Source organism: Peromyscus eremicus, chromosome 2, assembly GCF_949786415.1.
Source record: "Peromyscus eremicus chromosome 2, PerEre_H2_v1, whole genome shotgun sequence".
Classification (NCBI taxonomy): domain Eukaryota; kingdom Metazoa; phylum Chordata; class Mammalia; order Rodentia; family Cricetidae; genus Peromyscus; species Peromyscus eremicus.
Window position 1 is genome coordinate 133,963,319 of NC_081417.1, and position 24,591 is coordinate 133,987,909.

Sequence of the window (24,591 nt, forward strand, 5' to 3'; positions counted from 1 at the left end):
ACTCCTGCAAGCTGCCCTCTGACCACACCTGCGCTGGGGCACGCGTGCCGCACACATATAAAAGCCCACACACAAAAGAAAAATAAAATAAAGCAAAAATGAGACAGTTGTTAGAGAATAGACATCTCTTCAATTCCGTGGAGAAAATTTGTCACCTGGATGTTCTTGGGTGTAAAATGAGAGCAGTGCATAAGGCCAATTAAAAGATGGAAAGCCCTTGGACAAAGCGTCTGGTCGGTGGTAGGCACTGGATCAAGGTCAGTACTCAGGCTGTGGCGCCCGGCAGGGGCGTGGTCACCCTGGACCCTGCAAACCTCGGGATCGTCTCTGTCCTGGGCGCGCGCCCGCGCGCGGTCATGTGACTGGGCTAAGATGGCGTCGCCCGGTTCCCGGTGGCTCCTGGCTGTGTCTCTTCTGCCCTGGTGTTGCGCCGCCTGGGAGCTGGGGCATCTGAACCCGCCTTCGCCGCGGCCGCTGGTGATCTGGCATGGGATGGGTGAGTGAGTGTGGAGAGGGCCATCCTTTCCCCGCCTGGGTTCGCATCGCAGAGCTGGAAGGGCGAGGATAGTGATTCCACAGCACCCGCCTGACCTAGGTTTTAGAATGTGGGGACACCTCTGAACTGAAAGGAAGGGAGCCAGGTGTCTTTGGTGAGCGCTCAGGGAGAGCTGTGCACTGCGAGGGTTTTATGTTGCCCTTGTTAAAATCCTAGCAGCTATGGCATCAGCCAGCAGCACCTGACAGTCAGGCCGTTGGTCCCTGCAGAGCTGGGCGGCACACTCATGCTTTCATTCCTCCACTCTCTGAATGGAGATCTACCAGTCACCTGTGCATCCTTTATACAATCACCGCACAGCACAACTACACCTGAGCAGGAAACAGACTGAACTGTCTGCCCTTCCAGAACTCACTTTCCGGTGGGGAAACACACTCTACAGAAATGGGGGAAACGTGTCAAATGGTGATGAGTGCAGTGTAGACAGAAAGCCTGGAAGAAGACAGAGCTGGAGGTGTGAGCATGAGCTTGGAGAGAGCAAGGTTAGGAAAGGATTTCCTGGAGAGTGACAGCTGAGCAGATCTGCAGTGGATGGGGGAAGATGCCATGTGGATGTGTGGCCAAAGGAACAGCAGAGGCAAAGGCCCTGAGCTGAGCATGTAAGTGTCCAGATCAGTGTAGCAGGAGCAGAGGGAGCAATGTGAGCCACCATTCAAGTACTGGAAACTGTACCTTGCAAGAACACACCACTGAGCCATCTCTCCAGCCCCCTGACTTACATTTTTAAAAGATTGTTCAAATGCAACGTGGTGGGAGCCTGTAATTCTAGCACTCAGGAAGCAGAGGAAGGAGAATTTCTGCAAGTTTGAGGCCTGCCCAATCTACATGTCAAGTTCCAGGTCAGCCAGAGCTACATGGGGAGACCCATAAATAATAATATGTATTTAGCTATAGTTAAAAATCACATGAGAGGATCGCTCTATTGGTGACACTAGATGGTCATGTGAACCCTTCTAGTGGTTCCTGAAACAAGCTGTGACTCTGAGCTCTGGGGAGAAGCTGTCATTAGAAAGAAGGGACAAAAGAACAGAGTCAGCTGAGATCACAGGGAATTCAGGCTGCTTGTCCACAGAGATGACAACAGGCATTTCTCAGGGTCTTGGGGATCTGCATTTATTCGCTGTGAAGGTTGGCTTTCTTGAAGACTCCTCTTGAGAAGAGTCCTCGCTTAAGACTCAGCTCAGTGGCCTGTTTGTCCTGGAGACCCCTGACTTTATCCTGTAGGTAGTCACTTGTTCTTTTTCTCCAGGGATGGGGGAAAGGGATCAGGACCAGGCACATTCCATGGATGTAGAAGGGGAGGAGAGATTCTATGGGATCAGAACTTATGGATTAAAGGCATGTCAGTCTGTCTGTCTTGTCCCACCGTGTCCTTCTGTTTTAGTTGCTGTGCTGAGACTGGATTGTAGGTGTCACAGAGAGCTGCAAGGGGACACTGCAGGACCTTAAACCCTAGAGAGGCCTGTGGCTCAGAGCTGCATCGTGAGGGATGTGTGATAACAGGAAGTGTGGGGAAGTGGTGGGACTCTGATATACTGGAGGGTGACATCAGGGTTTAGATATGGTGTGAGAGAGGAAGGGGGCAGAGAGGACGCCACAGTTTGTGCTTGGACAATTCGAAAGTGAAGTTGTTTTATCAAGATGTAGTAGCTTGGAGGGGAGCCACTTGGGGTGTGTATGGATAGTCAGAGTTCTTTAAACCAAACCAAGTAGCATACACTGATACTTGGAGCCCTCAGGAATCTGAAAGAGTAGGGTCATAGCTCCAAGCCGGCTGAGGTACATAGCCAGACACTGTCTCAAAACAAAAGAAAGAGATTTCGCTTTTAAACTTATAAACTTGAAGGGCATATTGTTATTGCTTTGGTGTGCTGCTTAGTTTAAATTGGGGGACGTTTTTAGTAAAATACTTTTTATTATTGTTGGGGGGGGTAACACCTCCACCCCTGCATTCATGTGGAGGTCAGAGGACAATTTGCAGCAATCAATTCTCTCTTCAGCCATGTGGTTCCCAGGAATCAAACTCTGGTTGTCAGCCTTGGGAGCAGGCATCTTTACCCAAAAGACATATGTCCAGACCTAGTTTTTGGCCGAGACAAGGTTTCATGTAGCACAGGCTAGCTCGGAATTTGTATTTGTTGTCTAGACAAGAGTGACTTTGAACGGCTGATCTTACCCCTCCCCCTCCCAAGGGCTAGGATTACAGGCATTTGCAAATAGGCTGGGCTCATTTGATATTTTTGAGACAGTATCTTTTGTAGGCCGGGTTATCAATGACCTAGATATGTAGCCAAGGCCCCTCTTTGCCCCTACTCATTACTGTGTGGCGGATATTATTAGAAAAGAAGCAGAAGTTTCTCTGGGGCAGAGTGTTTTCTCCTTAGACTTCCGGTCCAGTTGAAATGCTGTGATTTCCGTGCAAAATGGACACGTCTCTAGTCGGTGGCCAGATTGCTGCTTCCTGTTCTTAGGTCTGATTCTTTGTGGGAAAGGAAACAATCCCGGCGCTAGGTTGAGGTTCTGAGGCTCTCACTCCCAAGTTTATACAAGTTGGAGGTCAGCCTTTTCCCAGAGCTTGTAGACGGATTTTTCTTTGGGCCGCCAGCTCACAAAAAGTGACACGGAGATTTATTAGTAATTATGAAAGCTCAGCCTATGGCTTAGGCTTGCTCCCCTCCATGATGATAGTGGACTAAACCTCTGAAACTGTAAGCAGACTCCAATTAAATGCTTTCTTTTATAAGAGTTGCCTTGGTCATGGTGTCTCTTTATAGCAACAGAACGCTGACCAAGATATTGTTCTTTTAGAGGACCTGAGTTTGGTTCCCAGCACTCATGTTGGCTCACAACCACATGCAATTCCAGATCCAAGAAATGTGACACCATCACCTGGCCTCCTTGGGCACCTACATGTACTTGACATACACTCACATAGGCAACACACATATACATAAAAATAAAAATAAATGTTTTTAAAAGAAAAGAAAGGGAGAGGCTAGAGAGAAGGATCTGTAGTTAAGAGCACTTCCAGTGTTTCTGAATTCAGTTCTCAGAACCCATGCCGGGCACCTCACCACCAACTCTAACTCCAGGGATCCAATGATGCCCTCTTCTGATCTCCATGGGCACACACACACACACACACACACACACACTTAATTCTTAAACATAAATTGGGAAAGGATGCAAAGACATTTCTCCAAGAAGATAGGAAGTGGCCAGCGCCATCACTGTGGAGAACATGCAAGTTAAAACAGTGAAGTGTCCACTCACACCTACCTAGACTGCTTTAAAATAACTTTTATTGTTGTTGTTGAGGCCAGGTATTACACTGTAACCCTGGCGGGCCTAGAACTCCCCACACAGACCAAGCTAGACTCAAATTCAGAGATATCCGTCTACTTCTGCCCCCCTAGTGCGGGGATTAAAGGTGCTACACTTGGCCAAAAAGTACCATTTTTAAAATTAGAAAATAAGCGTTGGCAAGGGCATGGGGAGATAGGTACACTTGTGCCCTGTTGGTGGAACTGTACCAACACAATCCCTGTTGGAAAGTATGGCAATGACTGAAAAAAACAAAAAGTTAAGCATGTAATTACAAGATGATCCAGCAATTCCACTCCTACCTTTATACTCAAGCAAATATGTAAACATACATCCAGATAAAACCTTACACAATGTTTACAGTAGTATTGTTGGAATAGCAAAAGGTAGAAGCAGCCCAAATGTCCATTACAGGATGAATAACCTGTGCTATAGTCACACAATGGAATACTATATACCCATGAATAGGAATGAAGTACTGAAGCATGCTGGATGAACCTCAAAGCATGTTCCATACAATAACCCCACACAAAAGACAAATTATCCACACCTTCACCTGTTGTGTCCAGAATAAGAAACCCCACGGCACAGAGAATAGGGGGAGGTTATCAGCAGTGAGAGGAGGGGGAGGAAACAATGACTTCACCCATGTGGAGGTTTGCCTGGTGCTCACAGTTCTGAAACTACAGAGAAGCTGTGGTTGTCTCAGCTGGTGAACAGGCTCGAGGCCACCGAATTGGGCACTGAAAATGGTGAAGCTGATGTCCCATGAATTTCCCCTCAGCAGGAACAGATAAAAGAACACTTCTGTGTAGCTCTGTCTGTCAGGTGCTAACAAGCTGTAGAAGGCCATGTGGGGCTGGAGAAGAAGCCATGGTGATAGAGTGCTTACCCAGCATGCACCAGGTCACGGGCAGGACCGCAGGACTGTGTAAATTGGGCAAGGGGAGCAGTTTCTGAAAGAAGCATGCTTCTGATATTCGTACTATATATTTATGTGTTTTAGTATTAATGGTTATAAAATCAAAATATTGATTAACTATGAAGAACACCGAGGATGTTCATTGTCTTGCATTATCAACTATTCAGCCAGAACTCAATTCTTTTATGTTTGTTGTTTGTCTAAGACAGAGTCTCTCTGTGTAGTCCTGGCTGTCTTAGAACTCACTCTTTAGACTAGGCTGGCCTCAAACTCTGAGATCCACTTGCCTTTGTCTCCAAAGTACTGGGATTAAAGGCATGCACCATTACTTCCTGGAGGCCCTTAATTCTTTTTAAATTGAAAGGTAGGGTTTCACTATGTAGCTCTGGCTAGACTGGAACTCAGCGTGTAGACCAGCCTGGCCTCAAATTTACAGAGATCTGTTTTTGCCTCCTGAGTACTGGGTTTAGAGGGTGACCCACTATGCCCAGATTAAAATGTAATTCTCTATGGAAATATAAACAAGTACGTCTATTTTTATCATTTTGTATAATTTCGCCCTTAATAAATAATAAAATTTTATGTATACCAAAGAATATCTTATAATAAACTTCCTTATTATAAGTAAATCAGTAAATATTTGATTTGTATACATCTTTATCAACCCATATAGCCAAGGTATCGTAAGCATTTTTGAGTTGAGACAGGCGCTGTGTGGGGAAAGCTGGAGACGCCCTGCAGTAGACCATTGTTTCCAGGTCCTCTCCATTCTGTATGCTGCCCTTTCACATTCTTGATATCGCCCTCTGAGACATAAAAGGTTTTTGTTTCTTAAATAATGTTTTGATTCATGAGTTTCCATCATTGTTTTCCTTGGCTAGGAGACAGCTGTTGTAACCCTGTCAGCATGGGTGCCATTAAAAAGATGGTGGAGAAGGAAATACCTGGGATTTACATCCTGTCTCTAGAGATTGGGAAGAACATGGTGGAGGTAAGATGGCAGCGCGTTCCCTGAAAGTTTTGCCTCCGGGTTTGATAAAGTGTGCTCTTTGAACGTGTCACCTAGAATTTTGAGCAGCAAGCCATAGCCCCCTTGGTTTGGTTTCATTTTGTTTTGGGATGGAGGATTTTGCTGTGTAGCCCAGGCTAGCCTAGAACTTGGGTCTTCCTGCCTCATCCTGCCAAGTGCTTGGACTACAGGGTTGTTCCATGGAACTCAGCTAACGCTTGATCCCTAGTGGCTGTCTGAGGGTATTGACCTGCGTCGATATTGACGTACAGTTCTCTCTTTTCACACTCACTACTCATTTTTCAGGATGTGAAGAACAGTTTCTTCATGAATGTCAATTCCCAGGTAACGATAGTGTGCCAGATTCTGGAGAAGGATCCTAAGTTGCAGCAGGGCTACAATGCTATCGGGTTCTCGCAGGGAGGCCAGTTTCTGTAAGTACCCTCCTGTGCTGTGGTTACTACTCACATGGAGTAGTAACCACTTCCTTTTCTTCGGATAAATTGTTTGTAATTATTTGGGGGTCCTCTACTCTCACAGAAAGGAAGTTAGTCTTAAAATGTCACTGCGTAAGAAGCTTAATTTTCATTTCTTTGCGTGTGCACATGTGTGAGCATACGTGTGGAGGTCAAAGGTCAGATGTGTGGTGTATTCCTCAATTACTCTCCACCTTTTTTAGAAAAAAAAAAAACTTTAAAGATTTTATTTTTTTTATTAGTTATGTGTGTGTTGGGGTATGTGTACATGTGAATGCAATACCCACAGAGGCCAGAAGAAGGTATCAGATCACCTCAAGCTGGAGTTATAAGTTATTGTGATCGGGCCAGTGTAGGTGGTGGGAGCTAAATCTGGGTCCTTTGCGAGAGCAGCAAGAACTCTTCACCACTGAGCCATCTCTCCAATCCTCTATTTTAACTTAAAAATGCTTAACTTGTATTTACTGTGTGTGTGTGTGTGTGTGTGTGTGTGTGTGTGTGTGTGTGTATGTGTGTGTGTGTGTGTGTGTGTGTGTGTGTGTGTGTATGTGTGTGTGTGTGTGTGTGTGTGTGTGTGTGTGTGTGTGTGTGTGTGTAGGTCAGAAGACAGACAGTTTTGAGGAATCAGTTCTCCCCTTCCAACATGTGCGGCCCGGGAATGAGAACAGGTCTCTCGGTGAACCTGGAGCTCAGTATTGAGCTAGACTGGCTGGTCGACAAGCCCAAGGACTCACCCTCTGCCTCTACCTCCCCGGTACTGGTTTTACCGGAACTGCCGTACCAGGCTTCTTCTTTTCTTTTTTCTAAGGGGGAGCGTTCAATCCAGACTCAGGTCCTTATGGCTTCACTGACTGAGCCATCTTCCCAGCTCCTCTTGATTTGTTTTCTATGAAGTGAGATTTGTATCCAACCAGGAGGAAGATCCTGTAACTCCGTGGTTTGGGGACCCATGGTGTATAGCTTAATCTGTGAAGTGACTGTTGATGATACATTCCAATCTGACCCTCAGAGCTGACAGTCACCTTTGACTTCTCCAGGAGGGCAGTGGCCCAGAGATGCCCGTCACCTCCCATGATCAACCTGGTCTCAGTTGGGGGACAACATCAAGGTAATGTTCACCCCTTGTCCCTGTGGTTCTCTTCCTCTTTTCTAACCCATGTCTATCTGATGTTTTGTATTTCTTTTTTCTTTCATTTTTTCCCTTCCTTTCTGTCTGTCTTTCCCTTCCTTTTTTCCATACTTCCTCCCTCCCATCCTCCTTCCCTCCCTTCCTCCCTCCCTTTCTTCTTTCTCTCCCCCCCTCTTCCTCCTCCTCCTTGTTAGATAAGGTCTTGTGTGGTAGCTCGGCTGCCCTCAAACTCTTAGCAATTCTGCTTCAGCCACCCGGGTGCCGAGATCATAGGCATATGCCACCACACCTGGCACCTACTGTGTGTGTGTGTGTGTGTGTGTGTGTGTGTGTGTGTGTGTGTGTAAGCTGCTGTGTCCATTTAGTGTTGCTCATATATATATGACCACTTGAGATTGGATAACCTACCAGGGACTCATCCCCGAAGACTGGTTCTCCTACTCTCTGCCATCATTAATTGCTTGTAGCTCTTCATCTAGGTGTGGGGCCCTGTGAGGTTTCCCCCACCCGCACTGGCATGTCATTATGTCATTATGCAGGTCTTGTTTAGGTGACTATATTGCTCAGATTTCATGGGTGTAGCGTCCCTGTAGTCACGTATAGAAGACACCCTCTCAGTAGCAGGTGTGCTGGGCCTCTGACTCCTACAACTCTCTCTGCCCCTTTCTTTCCTGAGCTCTGGGTGTGGTGGGCTACAGATGTATCAGTTGCAGCTGGGCACCTCACAGTCACCTGTTCTCTGTATTTTGACCAGTTGTGGATTTCTGTAGCAGTCTCCATCTGCTGAAGAAGGAAGCTTCTGTGATGAGGCTGAGAGCTGCACTTAGCCAGAAAAGCAGGAACTAAAGTCACATATCGAGAGCAAGGCCTGGGCATGCAGAGATAGCCTAGATCTAGATCCGTGTGTGTGTGTGTGTGTGTGTGTGTGTGTGTGTGTCTGTGTCTGTGTTACCCGGGATAAACTCTACCACAAGAACTCTACTACCCCACCACACATTTAGCCTTCTGAATCCATGAGTTCTGTATCTGTGGATTCAAAAATCCATGGATGAGAACTCTTCTGGGAGAGGCCATGGTGGTTATGTATGCCTAGAATCCCAGCATTTAGGGAGTAGAGTTAGGAGAATCATCCTCAGAGAGTTTGAGTTCAACCTGGGCTATATGAGACCCTACCCTATGTTCATTAAAAGGAAGAGAGGGACAGGGGTGGGGAGGGAGGATGGGGGAAACGATCGCATCTGTACTGAACATGTACAGACTCTTCTCACTCCCTAAACAACACAGTGGAATGACAGTCCACAGAGCGCTTACACTGTATTAGGTATCAAAAGTAATTTACACAGGATTTAAAAGAAGAGAGGTGCATGGATGACAGAGAGTGACAGGGAGGGGAATGGGGACAGGGAGCCAGATGATTTCCCAAGAAAGAGGAAGAGGCAGTCATGCGCTGTATGGCTGTATGTAACGGCCACATGTGAGTAGGGCTGGGACAGAGGTCCCTGGGAGAGTGCCAGGAGGAAGTTGGTGGTGGTGTTAGTTCTCAGAACTTAAGGCTTTTTTTTCCCTTGGAGTAAATGAATAAGTTCATATTCAAGCTCTTTGTCATTTTGTTTTTGTTCTCACAGTGCCTGGTACAGAGGGCACTCAATACATGATTATTGGAGTAAGGCATGGTTATCTTCTACCTACACAGGTGTTTTTGGCCTCCCTCGATGCCCAGGAGAGAGTTCGCACATCTGTGACTTCATCAGGAAAACGATTAATGCTGGTGCTTACTCCAAAACTGTTCAAGAATGGTGAGTGTGGCTAGCTGTCCAGTCCAGACTGGGGGAGTGAGTACCTTGCTGACATTCATGCTCAGTGATTCGAGGAGAATTTGCTAATGATATCACAACTGTTTTTAACTCTAATCTCAGGGGATCTTGTGCCCTCTTATGGCCTCTGGGGGCACTGCCTGAATGTGGTGGTGCACAGACACACATGCAGGTAAAACACCCATATATATAAAAATGTAAATAAATAAACCTTTAAAAAAATTGTCCTTAAAAACATATGAGGCCTGGTGTGGTGGCACACACCTTTAACCCAGCACTCAGGGGGCAGAGGCAGGCAGAGCTCCATGAGTTTGAGGCCAGCCTGGTCTACGTAGCCAGTTCCATGCCAGCCAAGGTGACATAGTGAGACTTTGGGGTCCAGCCCCTCAATAGTCCCATCCCAGGGTCCAGGAAAAATCTACAACCAGCTGATAATCTTTGATGAAAAGAAATGAGTCTATGTACACGAAACTTCTTAGTTCATACACTTTATTATTCTGTGTTGGTTCTTTCTCTACAGGTTTATAATCTGCTCGCATTTTTAGCTCCTTTCTTGCCCAATTTCTCTCTACATTTATCTGTTGTCCCCTCCAGGTTCTATCTTAATTCCTTCATCTAGTTCTGTCCCTTCTAGGTTCTCATCCATCTAGTTCTTTCCCCTATCAGCTCCTCTCCCATCTCCTTCTCTCTCATCTGGCTCTTCCTCATCTTGTTCTTCCTCATCTGACTCTTCCTCATCTTCCATCTTGTTCCTCTAGTTCTCTCCTCTAGCCCTTCAACCTAGTTCTTCCCCATCTCAGTTTGTTCCTCTCAAGTTCTTACCCATCTAGTTCTTCCTTTCTCTTTTCTCTTCTCCATCCCGTGCCCTGGAAGTCCTGGTATAAAAAAAGGGAGGGTCCAAGCTAAACTGTGTAAATTTATTACTATTACTTAATGTCCACCTGACCTAGGCGGTGTCTCCTTGTGGAATTTATCTTAAATCAGGAGACTTGCATGTGAACTGTTATCACTGTTAGTCCTTGAAAGTGGCCAAGGGAGATATCTGATTCTAGAGGAAGCCTTTCCTGAGGCTGTTCTCCAAAGTCCTGGAATGTGTATGTCCAGAGAGTGATCAGTCCACACTGTTAGCCCTTCTTAGGGAAAAGTCAATTGGGAAAACTATGAAGGCACACATGATTTTCATAACAGAAGACAGCTGATATACAACAAGCCAAATAACACCAAAAGCTCCTTGGAATTTGGCTTCCTCTGGAGGAAATCCTTGATCTTTCCAGGTAGTGACTTTGCCATAACCAGCTGAGTTCTTATGATATATTCCTGTGGCCCGCAGCATTAAAAATATAAAAATAGCCGGGTGGTGGTGGCAGCGCACGCCTTTAATCTCAGCACTAGGGAGGCAGAGACAGGTGGATCTTTGTGAGTTCGAGGCTAACCTGGTCTACAAAGTGAGTTCCAAGACAGGCTTCAAAGCTACAGAGAAACTCTGTCTTGAAAAATCAAATAAAAATAATAAAATAAAATCAAAAATTAATAAAGGACTTAAAAGGGATAAAACTCACAGGGGCAAAGCAAACAAGAGAGGAAATAAGAGCCAGTACATGTTCTTCTTTTTACTTTTTTTTTTTCCAAGACAGGGTTTCTGTGTAGCCTTGGCTATCTCTGAAGACCAGGCTGGCCTCGAACTCACAGAGATCCGCCTGGCTCTGCCTCCCAAGTGCTGGGATTAAAGGCGTGCGCCACCACCACCACCCGGCCAGTACATGTTTTTCAAAGAGCAAACAGAAGGACATAAGAACGGCTGCAGTGCAGCAGAAAGGTTGAAGGCTTTACCTCTGTAGAAGGCACACAGCAGTGACCCATGCTCTAGAGCCCCCAGAAGGCGTGGGAACTGGGCTGTATAGTACTTTGGAAGGTTTTAGTAAGTGTGTGGGGCCAAAACCAGGACCTTTTCATTAGAAACCTGAGGTCAGAGCGGTCTGACTCCCCAGTTCATGCACATCCAGAGAGCTGTTTTTCCTCCGCCATAGCAGAAGCAAAATCTACTCCCTTTAACATGCTGGGTGACCCAGACTGAGTGCTAACCTTGTTACGTGCGAGGCAGGGTTTGTGGGGTCTCTCTCTAGTGGAAGTGACTAAGAGAAGTCTCCTAACTACTGGGTGCTGATGCCACCAGTTCATCAGCTCCTATCTAAGCTCTGCCCGTGGAGGAAGGGCTTCCAGTCAGCCTGTGGACCCTTCCTCCCTCTCCCACTTCCCATGGTAGAGACTGCTCATAGTGCAGCAGCTTGCCAGGCAAGCAGTCTACCACTGAGCCACATTCCTGGCCAGAAGAAAACCTAGAAGACCAGATTCCAAAACCTGTAATCACTGTCTTCAGAGAGAGGAGGAAGTTGCTTCCATTCCTCCAGAACAGATCATGAATAAAATCAACTGTCAGAATGAGAGCTTTTGAAAATTGAAATATCACAACTCCATTTTTTTTTTGAGTTGTTAGTTATATTGGAATCTAAAGTTGAAGAATCTTCTAGAAGTTAAACAAAACAAAAATTCAGAGAGGTTATGGTGGTTTGAATGAAAATGTCTCCCATGGGCTCATATATTTGCATAAGTAGTCCCCAGGTGATAAACTGTTTGGGAAGGATTAGGAGACGTGGCCTTGTTAGAGTAGGTATGGCCTTAGTACAGGAAGTGTGTCATTGAGGGTGGGCTTTGAGGTTTCAAAAACCCACACCAGGATACCAAGCTCTCAGTTACTGCTCCAGTGCCATGCCTGTCTGCTCCCCACCCGTGAACCAATGCTCTGAAACTGTAAGCAAGCCCCCAGTTAAAAGCTTTCATTTAGGCCGGGCGGTGGTGGCGCACGCCTTTAATCCCAGCACTCGGGAGGCAGAGACAGACGGATCTCTGTGAGTTCAAGGCCAGCCTGGGCTACCAAGTGAGTTCCAGGAAAAGGCTAAAGCTACACAGAGAAACCCTGTCTCAAAAAACCAAAAAAAAAAAAAAAAAGCTTTCATTTGTAAGAGTTGCCTTGGTCGTGGTGTCTCTTCATAGCCATAGTACAGTAACTACAACAGAGGTAGAAAAGAGAACAGAGAGAAGCAGTTAGGATGTCTGGTGTGACTAACAGGACTTTCCAAGCAGAGGCAGGGTGAATTGGAATTAAAGAAGTAATGCAAGAAGATGTCCAAGCCATTACCATGCATGAGCTTCCAAACTGAAAGGGCTTGCTAAATACCAAGGCAAGGACAGGAAGAAAAAAAAAAAAAAAAGCCATACTGCAGTGCATTCCTGTGAAATTTCAAAGCATCGGGCATGGAGAATAGGTCCTAACTAGGATGCAGCTGAAGAGTTCTAATCCTGGGGCAGCATACTCTACTACAGCACCACTGCCACCCAGAAGGCTGTGGTGTGGAGCTTTGTCCACCAACCTTAAGTCCTGTATGCCTGTCCCAAGGAGCAACCCAGCGTGAGGGGAAATGAAGTAAAATAAAGGGAAAGGAGATGGCCTCCCTTGTTCTCCTCCTGGGGGTCACTGGAGAGCTATCTTTCTGTTATCAGCTAGCTGTGTGGCCGTGGGCACTTGGAACCTCTGACATGTGGTTAGTAACACGCCTTCCTGGAGTCATTTTCCAGGTTAAGCAAGCTGAGTGTAAGCTATTTAGTGCAGCCTGAGTTCCCATCGTAAAAAGCTTTGGGCTCTTCTCAGGGCTGGGCTATATTTAAAACATTCAGCTTTCTGTTAATTTTCTAGTGTCGTTTTGTCTTTTCTTATAGTTGCAGTTGTGAAGTCTTTAATTCATAATTTCATCAGATATTGAGTTCCTATTTACCAGACCTGGTCATTGGGCACCTGGGTCTCCTGCTTAGCCGGGGAGAGGAGACAGACACCTTAGATGGGATCTGCTAAGATGCAGGCATGTAATGAAGTTGGTTCCCGCACTGGGTACCTCTAAGCTGGGGTGTGAAGGAGGAGATGGAAAGAACACGGGAGAAACCAAGAAAAGAATGGCTAGCACAGCCGGGCGGTGGTGGCGCACGCCTTTAATCCCAGCACTCGGGAGGCAGAGGCAGGTGAATCTTTGTGAGTTCGAGGCCAGCCTGGGCTACAGAGCGAGATCCAGGAAAGGCGCAAAGCTACACAGAGAAACCCTGTCTCGAAAAACCAAAAAAAAAAAAAAAAAAAAAAAAAAAAAAACCAACAAGAATGGCTAGCACAAAGGCAAGGGCAAGTCTGGCTTGTTCTGGGCTGGAGTGAATAGCGGTAGATAGGAGAAATGATTCCCCCCGGCCCCCCCAGTCAGGGTTTCTCTGTGTAGCCCTGGCTGTCCTGGAACTGTCTCTGTAGACCAAGCTGGCCTCGAACTCACCGAGATCCTCCTGTCTCTGCCTCCCTGATGCTGAGAAAGGACTCGGCCAGGAAAGGAACTGGGACTCTTTTCTGTAACAGCATGCTAAGCTGAAGACCTCTACTGCTTTGTGGGAAGTAGGTTCTGAGACGGCTAGAAAAACAAGAGACTATTCATTAGGGTCTGTTGCAGTGGTCTAGCTGAGACAGTGGTGGCTGGGACACTAAGGCGGTGACCATTAGACAGAAGGAAAGGTGACTCGAGTGTTTGGTGACACGAGCTGAGCAACATAGCCCCGCACTCCCCGCACAGTCTCCCCGGGCTGTGCGTTCTGAGTTCTCAAGGGCTTGTAGCAAAGATTAACTTTTACCCACTGTTTAATTCGGTGGGGTTGTTTGCTTTTCCTTTTTAAAATGTGTTCATATGAGCAAAGCCTCGTTTGCACAGATGGCCAATATGAGACTTCCTACAAGCAAGCCGAGCAAGCAGTACATACACAATGCTGGGGGATCTGGTAAGAGCAGGAAAGGAATGGTTCTTTCTGCCACCTTGTCACGCCATCTCTCGTATGAGAGAGGATTCCGATGACCAGAAAGATGCCAAATCAAGCTACAGTAAAAATTAAAAAGACATTTATGGGGGCTGAGCGGTGGCTGAATGGGTGTCATGCTTGCTGTGCAGACATGAAGACCCAGGTTCAGATTGCCAGCGGCTACATACAAAGCCGGGCACAACGGCATGCACCTGCAACCCCCGCACTGTGAGGCAGAGACAAGTGGATCCTGGGAGCTCGCCATCCAGCCAGCCTATCAGAGCTGTAAGCTTCGGGTTCAGTGAAAGACCCTGTCTCAACGACTATGGTACAGAGAGAGAGAGGAGGACATCCAGTGTCATTCTCCACAAGAACAGGGGTCATATGAACACATGTGTGTACTCACACATACACACTAGAATAGATTAATGGAATTCCAGAACATTTCGGTTCCCAACACCTCAGAGAGCATGGTGACTGACTCACCCCTGGGACGCCAGCACTCAGGAGGATGACGCGAGGGGATTGCTGCAAGTTTAAGGCCAGCATTGGCTACATGGTGAAGGACCAGGCCAGTCAGATACAATAGCAAGACTTTTGATAAACAGTCAAGTGTGGTGATGCACACCTGTAATCCGAGCACTGGGGATATGGAGGCGGGAAGACTGTCCAGGTGGGCTACATGGTGAAACCCTGTCTCAGAACACCAAACAAAGTGGGTAGACTTATCTTTACTGTTGTGGTAGAGCTTAGATTAGTTAGCCTTTTCCAGTCTACCCCTGGGTGGTGCAGTTGATAGTGGAAGTGCACACCCAGTTTTCTTCTGTCTGTTCCCGGACCTCCTCCTTCCATGCCCTCCACTTCTGCTCATCCTCAGGCCGCCTCTGGGCTATGCTGCTTGCATCAAGCCCCTTAAGATGGACTGTCCCTAGCATCCTCCTGCCATCTCCTCTCAGCTGTCTCCTTTTGATGGCAAAAGCGTAATGGTGACGGTTGCCCTCGCGCCACCCTTAGCCATTGGCCCTCCTGGAAGTCAGGGTCACCAGGAGGCTTGACTGGGTCCAGAGACCTTCCTCATCATCCCTTTCCACTGTGTGAGTGAGCCGGGATGAGTCACCTCGGAGAGTGGTGTCACCTGGTGCTTTGATCCACCCACTTTTGAAGCTGTGGCCCCACCCGGAGTGTTCTCACTACTACAGCCTCCCTTCTTACATCCCTAAGCCAAGCTCCAACATAGCTTGTCTCACATCCTGAGAGCCCATGTCATTTAGCAGATCCTTAGTATAGAGCATCAACTGTCTGTCTATCAAGGGCCTTCCAGCCTTGTAGGGGAAAAATAGTGAACAGTAATACTAAAGCCATGACAAAAATCAGTACTGATGGCAGTACTTAATACATTGTCCTTTGAACTTTTATTTATCTAATTTTTTTCTGCAATGCTGGGGATCAAACCCAGAGTCATTGCAGGTCAGACAAATACTATTATCTCTGTAGCCCTGAAGTTTTTATTTATTTATATATTAGATATTTTTATGTGTCTGGGTGTTTTGCCTACCTGTATGTATGTGCACCACATATGTGCCTGGTGCCCAGAAAGGCCAGAAGAAGGCTTTGGATCCCTGGGAACTGGAGTTACAGATAGTTGTGAGCCACCATGGCGGGGTGGGGGTGGGGGGTCCAAACCCAGGTTCTCTGGAAAAGCAGCCAGTGCTCTTAACCACTGAGCCATTTCTTTAGCTCATAACTCTGAATTTTTAAGTATCAGTGAAATTAAACTTTTTGGAACTTCCAAATACATTTTTTTGAGACAAGGTCTCATGTTAGCCCAGGCTGGCCTCAAATTTACTACAAGCTGAAGATAACCTTGAACTTCTGATCCCTTTGCTCCTACCTCCCAAGTGCTGGTATTATAGGTGGGTACCACCACCTCTGGCTCCAAATACATTTATGAACAGATTAGAGAGTGTCGTTCTGACTAGTGATAGTCAGGCTGGGATGGTAAGTCTCTATCCCTGGCTGAGGAAGACGAGGAGAGGAATAATGGGGAGGAAGATGCATCTTACGGGATGAATGGAAAGCAAAGGAGAGGGACGGAGTGGGGCTGTGACAGCCTGGGCCCCTGTGATTAGAAGGAAGCCAAGTATTGATGAATCTCTGTCAAGGGCCAAAATCTTTGGAATTTGGCCCTTGATAGACAGAGAATCCCCAAATATTTGGACTTTCTGTGTCTGCCAAATGGCCTGTCCCCCTCTCAGTAAGATATGTCTTGTTGACAGGTCTACGACGTCATCTCTATCAAAAGGCAAGGCCTGGGACTTGGGGGCTTTGGTCTTTCATCCTTTTGAAGTCCCTTGGTTATATAGGCACTGGGGCATGCCCTGGACATACTGACTGAGAAGCACCTAATCACCTTTATTTCTTCTTTTCCTCAGGCTGGTGCAAGCAGAGTACTGGCATGACCCCCTCCAGGAGGATGTGTACCGCAACCACAGCATCTTCCTGGCAGACATAAACCAAGAGAGGGTAGGCACCCAAACACACTCCCATGGGTAGGCATTCCTTTCTGGCCATCAGAAAGAGGTTAGCAGGGACCATTTATGAAAAATAGCTGGAGTAGAAGCCAGGAACCAAGAGTTTTCACTGTGAGAGGCAGTACTCATGAGTTTCAGTTGTTTTTAGAGCAGCTGGGCTGGGGCTCATCTGGCCCTCTTCCTCCCTGAAGCCCTCCGCTTCCTTCATGTTGAAACAGCAGGATGAAGTTACAGTAGGTGGTCTGCTGAGCCAAGTGGGAATTCACAGCTGCTGTCTTCAAAGGATGTCTTCCTGGTGGGACCTTTCAGGGCAGGTGGTCTCAGAAAAGACTTACTTAAGGGACTCTAGAAAGGGCATGGACTGTGCCTAGGCATGAGCATGGTTTGGGACATTCTGGTAAATTTAATGGTTCATTTTATATGATGGCTAAGTAGCAGGTATTTGTTGTTTGAAGCAGGAAAGTTGAAGGGGTCAATAAACAAAAACAGAAGTCAGGAAACAATGCTGAATCCAATAACAGAACAACCCAGAATTCTGTGTGCTTTGCCTTGGCTTGAAGCCTGTGACCTAAGTGACTAATGTCTGTAGAGAGTATATGGACAGAACTCACAAGACTCCAGCCCATGGTTGATGACATGTCCGTCAAACAGGTTATAAGGGAAGACTGATCTTTGAATCCCTGCCAGCACATGACAGCAGCCACCCTACAGGACTGTCCATTCTTCTTCCAGTGTGTCAATGAGTCCTACAAGAAGAACCTGATGGCCCTCAAGAAGTTTGTGATGGTGAAATTCCTGAACGATTCCATCGTGGACCCTGTAGACTCTGAGGTGAGACACGCGGCCCCAGTGTGCCCTGAGACTGCACGAGGTTAACAGAACTCCCTGCAGCTGCTTCCTGGCCACATCTGTCCTCACCACCAACGTCCCTCCTCTGAAAATCAGCTGCCATCCCCTAGCTGCACCCAGAATTTCATGTAGAAGTATGTGGTTACGCTCTGTGGGGGAAGGGTCTATAGAGGTTCTCAAAGAGATCTGTCCCAAAAGAGGTTCAGAATCAGTAGCCCCTTATTTATAAACCCCTAAGCTTGATGTCCAGGTCTGCCTTGATTCAGTGATCAATCTTTCCAGCTATGTTACCCATATTTGAAATGCCCAAGCCTGTTTGTAGGCTTCTCTCATGTGCCCTAGTCTTTTGAATGCTTTTCCCTGGCTTCTCCACCTGACGAACCTGTTCTTTTGTTAAGGTCAGATACAATGTCACTTCCTCTAGGACATCATCCATACTCCCAGAATTTGGCTCCTTCCTTTTAGTGGGGTCCTCACCAAGTAGCTTGGGCTGGCCTTGAACTCACACTGATCCTTCACCCTCACTCTTTTGAGTAGGGGGATGACAGATGTGAGGGACCACCAGCTGTTTCTGCTTTTGAGGTTACCAGCCTCAACTGAAGCTCTGCTGGCACTGTCAGATCATGGGGGTTGGGGGGGAGCAGCCTGGGGGCCAAATCTCACCGTATTTTTGAGTGGCCTATGAACTCAAAATTTTTACATATATATAAATGGAGAAAAAAAATCAAAATATTTTATGCTATGAAAACCAAATTTCCATGTCTACAAATGCATTTCATTAGAAAACCCTTGCTCATTTCTCACACTCTGTTGTTCCCTTTGCATCCCATTAGCAAATGAGTAGCCACAACCATGTGTCTAAATCTGGTCTTTCCAGAAGTCTGCTGACTCCATGCTAAACAATGAAATGGGTCTGTGCCTGCTAGACGGAGCTTCTTAGGAAAAGGGCTTGTATATTCATCCTTGAATAACTGGGCCAGCACAGGGGCTTTCATTTGATGCAGTTATGGAAGGAAGCAGGTTACGGGGAAATGGAAAACCAGAGAGGGATTATTAGTTCATCCCTCAGGACTGAACTTGAAAATGAGATGACTCAAGATATACCCTTACGTTTCATATGATGGCACATGCCTATAGTTCTTGCATTCAGGAGGCTCAGACGGAAAGCTTGCAAGGTCAGGACCAACCTGGGCTACACGAGTGAGTTCCAGGTCACCAAAACCAAAAACCGGTTCCATCTTCCTTCTTGCCTGCTTGTTGCATATATTACAGTGTCCATTCTGCTGGTGGTTTTAGGGACTAGCCAGCATCAGATGATCTTGAAAGTGTGCTGGGTGGATGGATAATCTGACCTGTTTTTCTTCCTTCTCTCCTGCAGTGGTTTGGATTTTACCGAAGTGGCCAAGCTATGGAAACCATTCCCCTCCAGGAGAGCACTCTATACACAGAGGTAATGGAGGGAGAGCTCTGCCTTGGGAGGTTGACACTATTTCTGTTAGCCCTGGCTCCTGGAGCTGCTGGGCTGGCTCTCTGGGGCCAGACCCTGCCTTGTCTGTCCCAGAGCACTCCTGAGCCATCTGACTTAGGTCTTCCTGAGCTATTGCTGGTCACACTAACTTCCTAGGTGCTGGTTTGTAGATAGTTATTGCATCCTAAGACCTGCAGCTCGTGGCTTTTAAACACAAAAAGAGAGACACCATCTCTAAGGTTTTACTTTTGAAGAAAAGGTTTGGAGCTGGCTTCCTTTGCAATGTACTACAAGTCCCAGAAGTCTCTAAGTAAATGCAGACATGGCTGAGATGTCATGCTACAGCAACAGTAAATGGAGGCGTGGACTTTGGAGGTCTGAGGGTATACCTCCATGGTAGACCCTGCATTCATGATTTTTGGGTTCCTTCCCTAGCACCAAGAATAAACCTATCAATCTAGCATTGACAAGGCAAGCTCCTACTCTAAGATCTGAACCGGGGCTGTTGTGAATGCTGCTTAGCAGCAGGTCCTGTTTCTCAAGCAGCTGTTACAGTGTTTCACCACATCCAGTTATGGCTTGCCACCAACTAAAGAATGTCTACTTTATACTGGAGATGGACTCACAGATGCCCACATATCACACCTGAACCATCTTTTACTACAGCTTTTCCCACACAACTTCAGAGGCCTATTTTCCTATGCTTTTCTCATAAATATGGTGCCCCAATTTGGGTGAGGTAGAAATAAAAGGAAGCCAGTTTCTGGCAGCTTTGGAAATTATAGCCAAGATCTTCCTTATCATGAAACTCAAACCCTGGGGCAGACAGACAAGCAGTGGCACTGTCTACCGCTAGATCTTCTCTTCCCAACAAGAGACTGACAGCCTGGCTATTGGGAGATGACACCGTACCTGCAAGATACTAACAGGTCCCAAGTTCACTAGCCTAAGAATTGGATATGTTGGCTCTAGAAACACCTGGCCAGTTTGCTCCCTCTCTGGCTCAGCCCCACTTCACAAAGATGTTCTGTGCCAGGTGTGCCTGTGGCTTGCCCAGCTGCTTTTCAGAAAGCTGACGATAGGCACTGGGGTGCAGCTCAGGGGCAGGTCCTGGGTTTATTTCTAGCACCTTGCAGGGGTTGGGAGTGGGATGGAACCAGAACAATCTCAGCTGCACATTTTTGTTTTTTAAAAGATAGCATCTCTGTATGTAGTCCAGGCTGTCCTAGAACTCTATATAAACCCAGCTGGCCTTGAACTCAGAGATCCACCTGCCTCTGCCTCTGGCCGCTGAATGGTGGAATTAAGTGGGGTGGGCCACTATGCCGGCCTTACCCATGTATTTTTAATGCATTGAAGGAACTAGGCATAACAGCGCATGCTAAAATCCCAGCACCCAAGAGGTTGAGGCAGGATTGCTGCAAATTCAAGGCCAGCTAGGCTACAAAGCAAGACCTTGTCTCAAAAAGCCAAAACAAACCCCTGAAAGAAGGTATCCTCTTCCCCCTCAACAGCACACCTCTATAGGGGAGAGTGCATTGTGAGACTAAATGTCGTACAGTTTGTTTCAGTCTAAAACCTTCCACAAAGCCTGGAGTTCATTATGGCCTTTCTCTCTACAGGACCGCCTGGGGCTAAAGCAAATGGACAAAGCAGGAAAGCTAGTGTTTCTGGCTAAGGAAGGAGACCATCTTCAACTGACTAAAGAATGGTTTAATGCCCACATCATCCCTTTCCTTAAGTGAAGCCCTTGCACTTGGCAGCAGAGCTCAGGAAACCCCAGCTCTTCGTGCCCAACCCTGACTGCTAATCTAGCTGCAAGCAGTCCTCTCCTGTTATCTAACATGCCCTACTTGGAAGATCTAAGATCCCAATCTTATTCTTTGCTGCCTCCTATCACCATGTGGTGTTGAATTCAAGTTTAATTAGCTAATAACCATGGAGATTGTTTTACGACCTTGTGATATGGTCAAGCTTCCTCTTAAGGAGTCTGCTGTTGCAGATCAATGATTGTGCCCAAAGCAGACAAGATGATGAAGCAGGGAGACAGGCTCTGAGGGCAAAAACCCACACAGACTTGGGAGCAAGTAAGAGCCTGGTGGTACCCAGTCCTAAGATTCTCACACGAGCAGCATCACCTGCTGATGGTTCTGCACGGTCTCCTACGGCTGTTTTCCTATCTAGTGGCACCTAGCAGTCACTCCATAGGCCTACCGCCACGCCCCCACAGAACTCACTTTGTATCCTCAGCAGTGGAATTAGTCACAAAAGGAGGGAACAGCCAGCAGGGCTGCTTAAGAGAAGAAATGCACTTTTTTTCCTTTGAGACAGGGACTCACTCACTTTGTCGCCCTAGCTGGCTGGAACTCACTATGTAGAGCAGACTGGCCTTGAACTCACAGAGGTCCCCCTGCCTTGTGAGTGTTGGGATTAAAGGCATGTGCCACCACACCCTACAGCAATGTGTGTCTTATATACCACGAGATAGTGGGAAGTGAGTAGAAGTAAAAACCAGGCCGGGCGGTGGTGGCGCACACCTTTAACCCCAGCACTCAGGAGGCAGAGCCAGGCGGAACTCTGTGAGTTCGAGGCCAGCCTGGTCTACAGAGTGAGTTCCAGGAAGGCACCAAAACTACACAGAGAAACCTTGTCTCAAAAAAAAAAAAAAAGTGAAAACCAGGGGTGACTGTCCCTGCCACTCCATTCTTGGCTCACTGTCCTCATATTACTTAGTGTCACTTACACCACTGCAAATGGGGAAACGGTCTGAAAAGATGGACTTTTACACTTCTACCCCCAATCCTATTTACCAGCATACTCCACGCTGCTGCTGATTTGGTTCAAGAAAACAACCGAGGAATATTGTAGACTTCCTTTTCCCTCTGGAGACCAACCCACATTCAAAACCAATGGCCAACTCGGATGGTTAAAGAGGAGCACCGACCCACCTCTTCCTGGGCTATTTGAGCATGGACCCTTCAGCACCCATGCTGAGACCACAGCACTTTCTGGATGATTCCTATCTAGTTTGGAGAAATGATTGTTTTCATGAAGGCACCCTGTTAGCACCGCAGAATCCACCCTTTGCCAGTTTTTCCTTTTCTTAAATCTGTTGTTCAAATAAAAAGATGAGGTTTAAGCCGGGCGGTGGTGGCGCACGCCTTTAATCCCAGCACTCGGGAGGCAGAGCCAGGCGGATCTCTGTGAGTTCGAGGCCAGCCTGGGCTACCAAGTGAGTTCCAGGAGAGGCGCAAAGCTACACAGAGAAACCCTGTCTCGAAAAACCAAAAAAAAAAAAAAAAAAAAAAAAAAAGATGAGGTTTAAGGACAGGAAGTGGAAGGATGTGAAAATAACTTTACCAGGCTGTCTAAAATAAAGAGTAGTTTCTTATCCGTGGTGTCATCTTCAGTATTTTTACATCTCAGTACAGATCAGGTGAGTAACTGAACAAGTTTGGTATTAACTTTATTCTATTTTCTGTATAACTTTAAGTACATAAAGGTTTATTTCCACAGGCCTCAGGAAATGGGCAGAAGTCACAGGACAATCTCTCTTCCCACCAAAAACAAAACAAAACAAAAAAAAACGTTGCATATTTTGGTCAGTGTGTCCTAGAGGGAGAGCTGGGATTTATGATAGCAATGCTGTGCAAGAGTCGTATGTGAATCAAGACCTAAACAGCCTGCAGTGGAGGTCTTAGTCCTGCTCAGATGCCTACAATAAGGCCCTAAGCTGCTGAGCATGACAGGCAGGAGGAGGAGTGGAGGCGATGACAGGCATCTGGCAGGGAAGTGGAACGCCAGACTCCTTGGAATTTGTCCCCATGGGAACCAAGGTAGTCATCCTGGGGGATGGGGGAAGGTTTGAGACTTTTTCTCAAAAAGGGGAAGCCTGCTACTCTGTGGTTGAGGCTGGCCCAGGGTGGAATGCAGAATGAAGGAATGCTTTTAGGAAACAAGTCTGCTTGGAATACTGAGTGGCAAGCCTTGGCCTTTGGTCCAGTGCAACCCTGACCTCACTTCTCAACAATGAAAATTAGGTTGGATAGGACCTTATGGAATCACACTGGCTCCTGCTACCTCCATGCTCACTGTTAGATTAGTATGCATTCTGATCTGTTTGTTTCCAGGACTTTCCCCCCACCCCAAGGACTGTTTGTTGGTAGAATGACCCCCAAAGCTGAAAGCTTCAGTGCCCCAGTCTGGGCCTGTAGCGCTTAAGCACGGACTGTGGTGCAGCTGCGCTTCCCGCCGAAGATCCACTGACCTGCGTCCCGCCCCAATCTCAGCCTGAGGTATATTCAGTGAAGGCAGGTAGCTGGGCTTCTCAGAGCAGAGAAGCAGTTTAAGAGCAGAAAGGTAGAGGAAATCTAGAAAAGAACTGTCTCCATAAAGATGTATCCCATGGTGTGAAGGGAGAGGGCACAGGACCCACTGGCATTCGCTTATCCAGCGATTTCCGTCACTGTGGTGACCAACTTCTGCCCATTCCACAAGGTCTTGAACTGCTCAGGGACTGGAAACTCGTTCTGCAAAAAAGAGGTAACAAGGTGATGGAGGTGGAGATGGCTCAGCAGTTAAGAGCATTGACTGCTTTTGCAAAAGACCTGAGTTCGATTCCCAGCACCCACACAGTGGCTCACAACAATCTGTAATTCCAGTTCAGGTGACCTGGTGCCCTCTTCTGACCTTTAGGCACCAGTCACACATATGGTGCAACTACATAATGCAGACAAAACACTCCAACACATAAACAAATCTAAACAACAACAACAACAAACTTGGGAGGTGACACGCTGGAATCCTGCCTATAAATGAACTGGGGCTGTTTACATTTCACACTTCCGCCAATGCTTGGCTTCCACTTAACCTTGAGAGCAGTGTGGGATGGAATGAGACAACTTAACCAACCCAGCAGCCACGTTGTGCTGTACTGCTCACTCTAGTGAGCCATGATCCTGACAGGCTCAGACAGCCCTGGACACAAGCTTGATGAGGGGCCCAGGACTCTGACTCTTAGTGAGCTAAGAAAGGCAGGAATGACCCTCCCATGGAGCCCCCTTCACAGGACTACCTGGCTTCTGTGTACATTGTTGGGATTTACCTACAGAGTTCCAAATGACCCATCAAATACTTTTCTCGAATTCAAGAGATGGGGTCTTACTACAAAACCCAAGCTGGCCTCCGACTCCAGCTCCTCCTCCTTCAGCCTCCTGAGTGCAGGGAATACAGGCGTATACCGACAGGCTCAGCGTATTTCTTCCGTTTTTAATGTCTTACTCCTCAGGGATATAGCTTAGTTGGTAGAGTGCTTGCCTAGCACGCAACAAAGACCTGGGTTCAATCTTCAGCAACAAATCAACAGCCCTGTGCTATATGGCTATATCCCAGCATTTGGGAGGCAGAGGCAGGAGGATCACCAATGAGCTTCAGGCCAGCCTAGAATCCAAGAGACAATTTTAAAAAGAAAGAAAGAAAGATTACTTACAAAATCCCCGCCTTCTGTAGGAATGAGGACGTTCATCTCAGAAGACTTGGCACTGACTATCTCACAGTCCAGGGAGTTCTTGCTCAGGTAAGCATGGCAGCCGTCTGTTTTGTTAATGGAAATGGTTGGCACTTTTCCCATCACCTG

The 24,591-nt window shown here is 47.0% G+C and overlaps 2 protein-coding genes across 5 annotated transcripts in view; one reads left to right on the forward strand and one right to left on the reverse strand.

The window, feature by feature from the left end:
* The first annotated feature begins 362 nt into the window (after positions 1-362).
* On the forward strand, positions 363-22,347 carry LOC131903997 (palmitoyl-protein thioesterase 1). Its single transcript, XM_059254901.1, has 10 exons — positions 363-496; positions 5,684-5,793; positions 6,118-6,245; positions 7,325-7,395; positions 9,110-9,212; positions 16,541-16,631; positions 17,372-17,470; positions 18,867-18,938; positions 20,579-22,089; positions 22,276-22,347. The coding sequence occupies exons 1-9, from the start codon at positions 373-375 to the stop codon at positions 20,699-20,701; spliced, it is 921 nt and encodes a 306-aa protein (XP_059110884.1). The 5' UTR covers positions 363-372; the 3' UTR covers positions 20,702-22,089; positions 22,276-22,347.
* Positions 22,348-22,405: 58 nt separating this feature from the next.
* Positions 22,406-24,591, reverse strand: part of Cap1 (cyclase associated actin cytoskeleton regulatory protein 1) — a 28,233-nt gene continuing 26,047 nt past the window's right edge. For all 4 annotated transcript variants that reach the window (XM_059254900.1, XM_059254899.1, XM_059254897.1 and 1 more), the window contains exons 12-13: positions 24,445-24,588; positions 22,406-23,485 (exon numbers count right to left, since the gene is read on the reverse strand). In XM_059254900.1, coding sequence (XP_059110883.1) covers positions 23,402-23,485; positions 24,445-24,588 — 228 coding nt within the window. In that variant the 3' untranslated portion in view covers positions 22,406-23,401. The remainder of the gene's footprint in view (positions 23,486-24,444; positions 24,589-24,591) is intronic.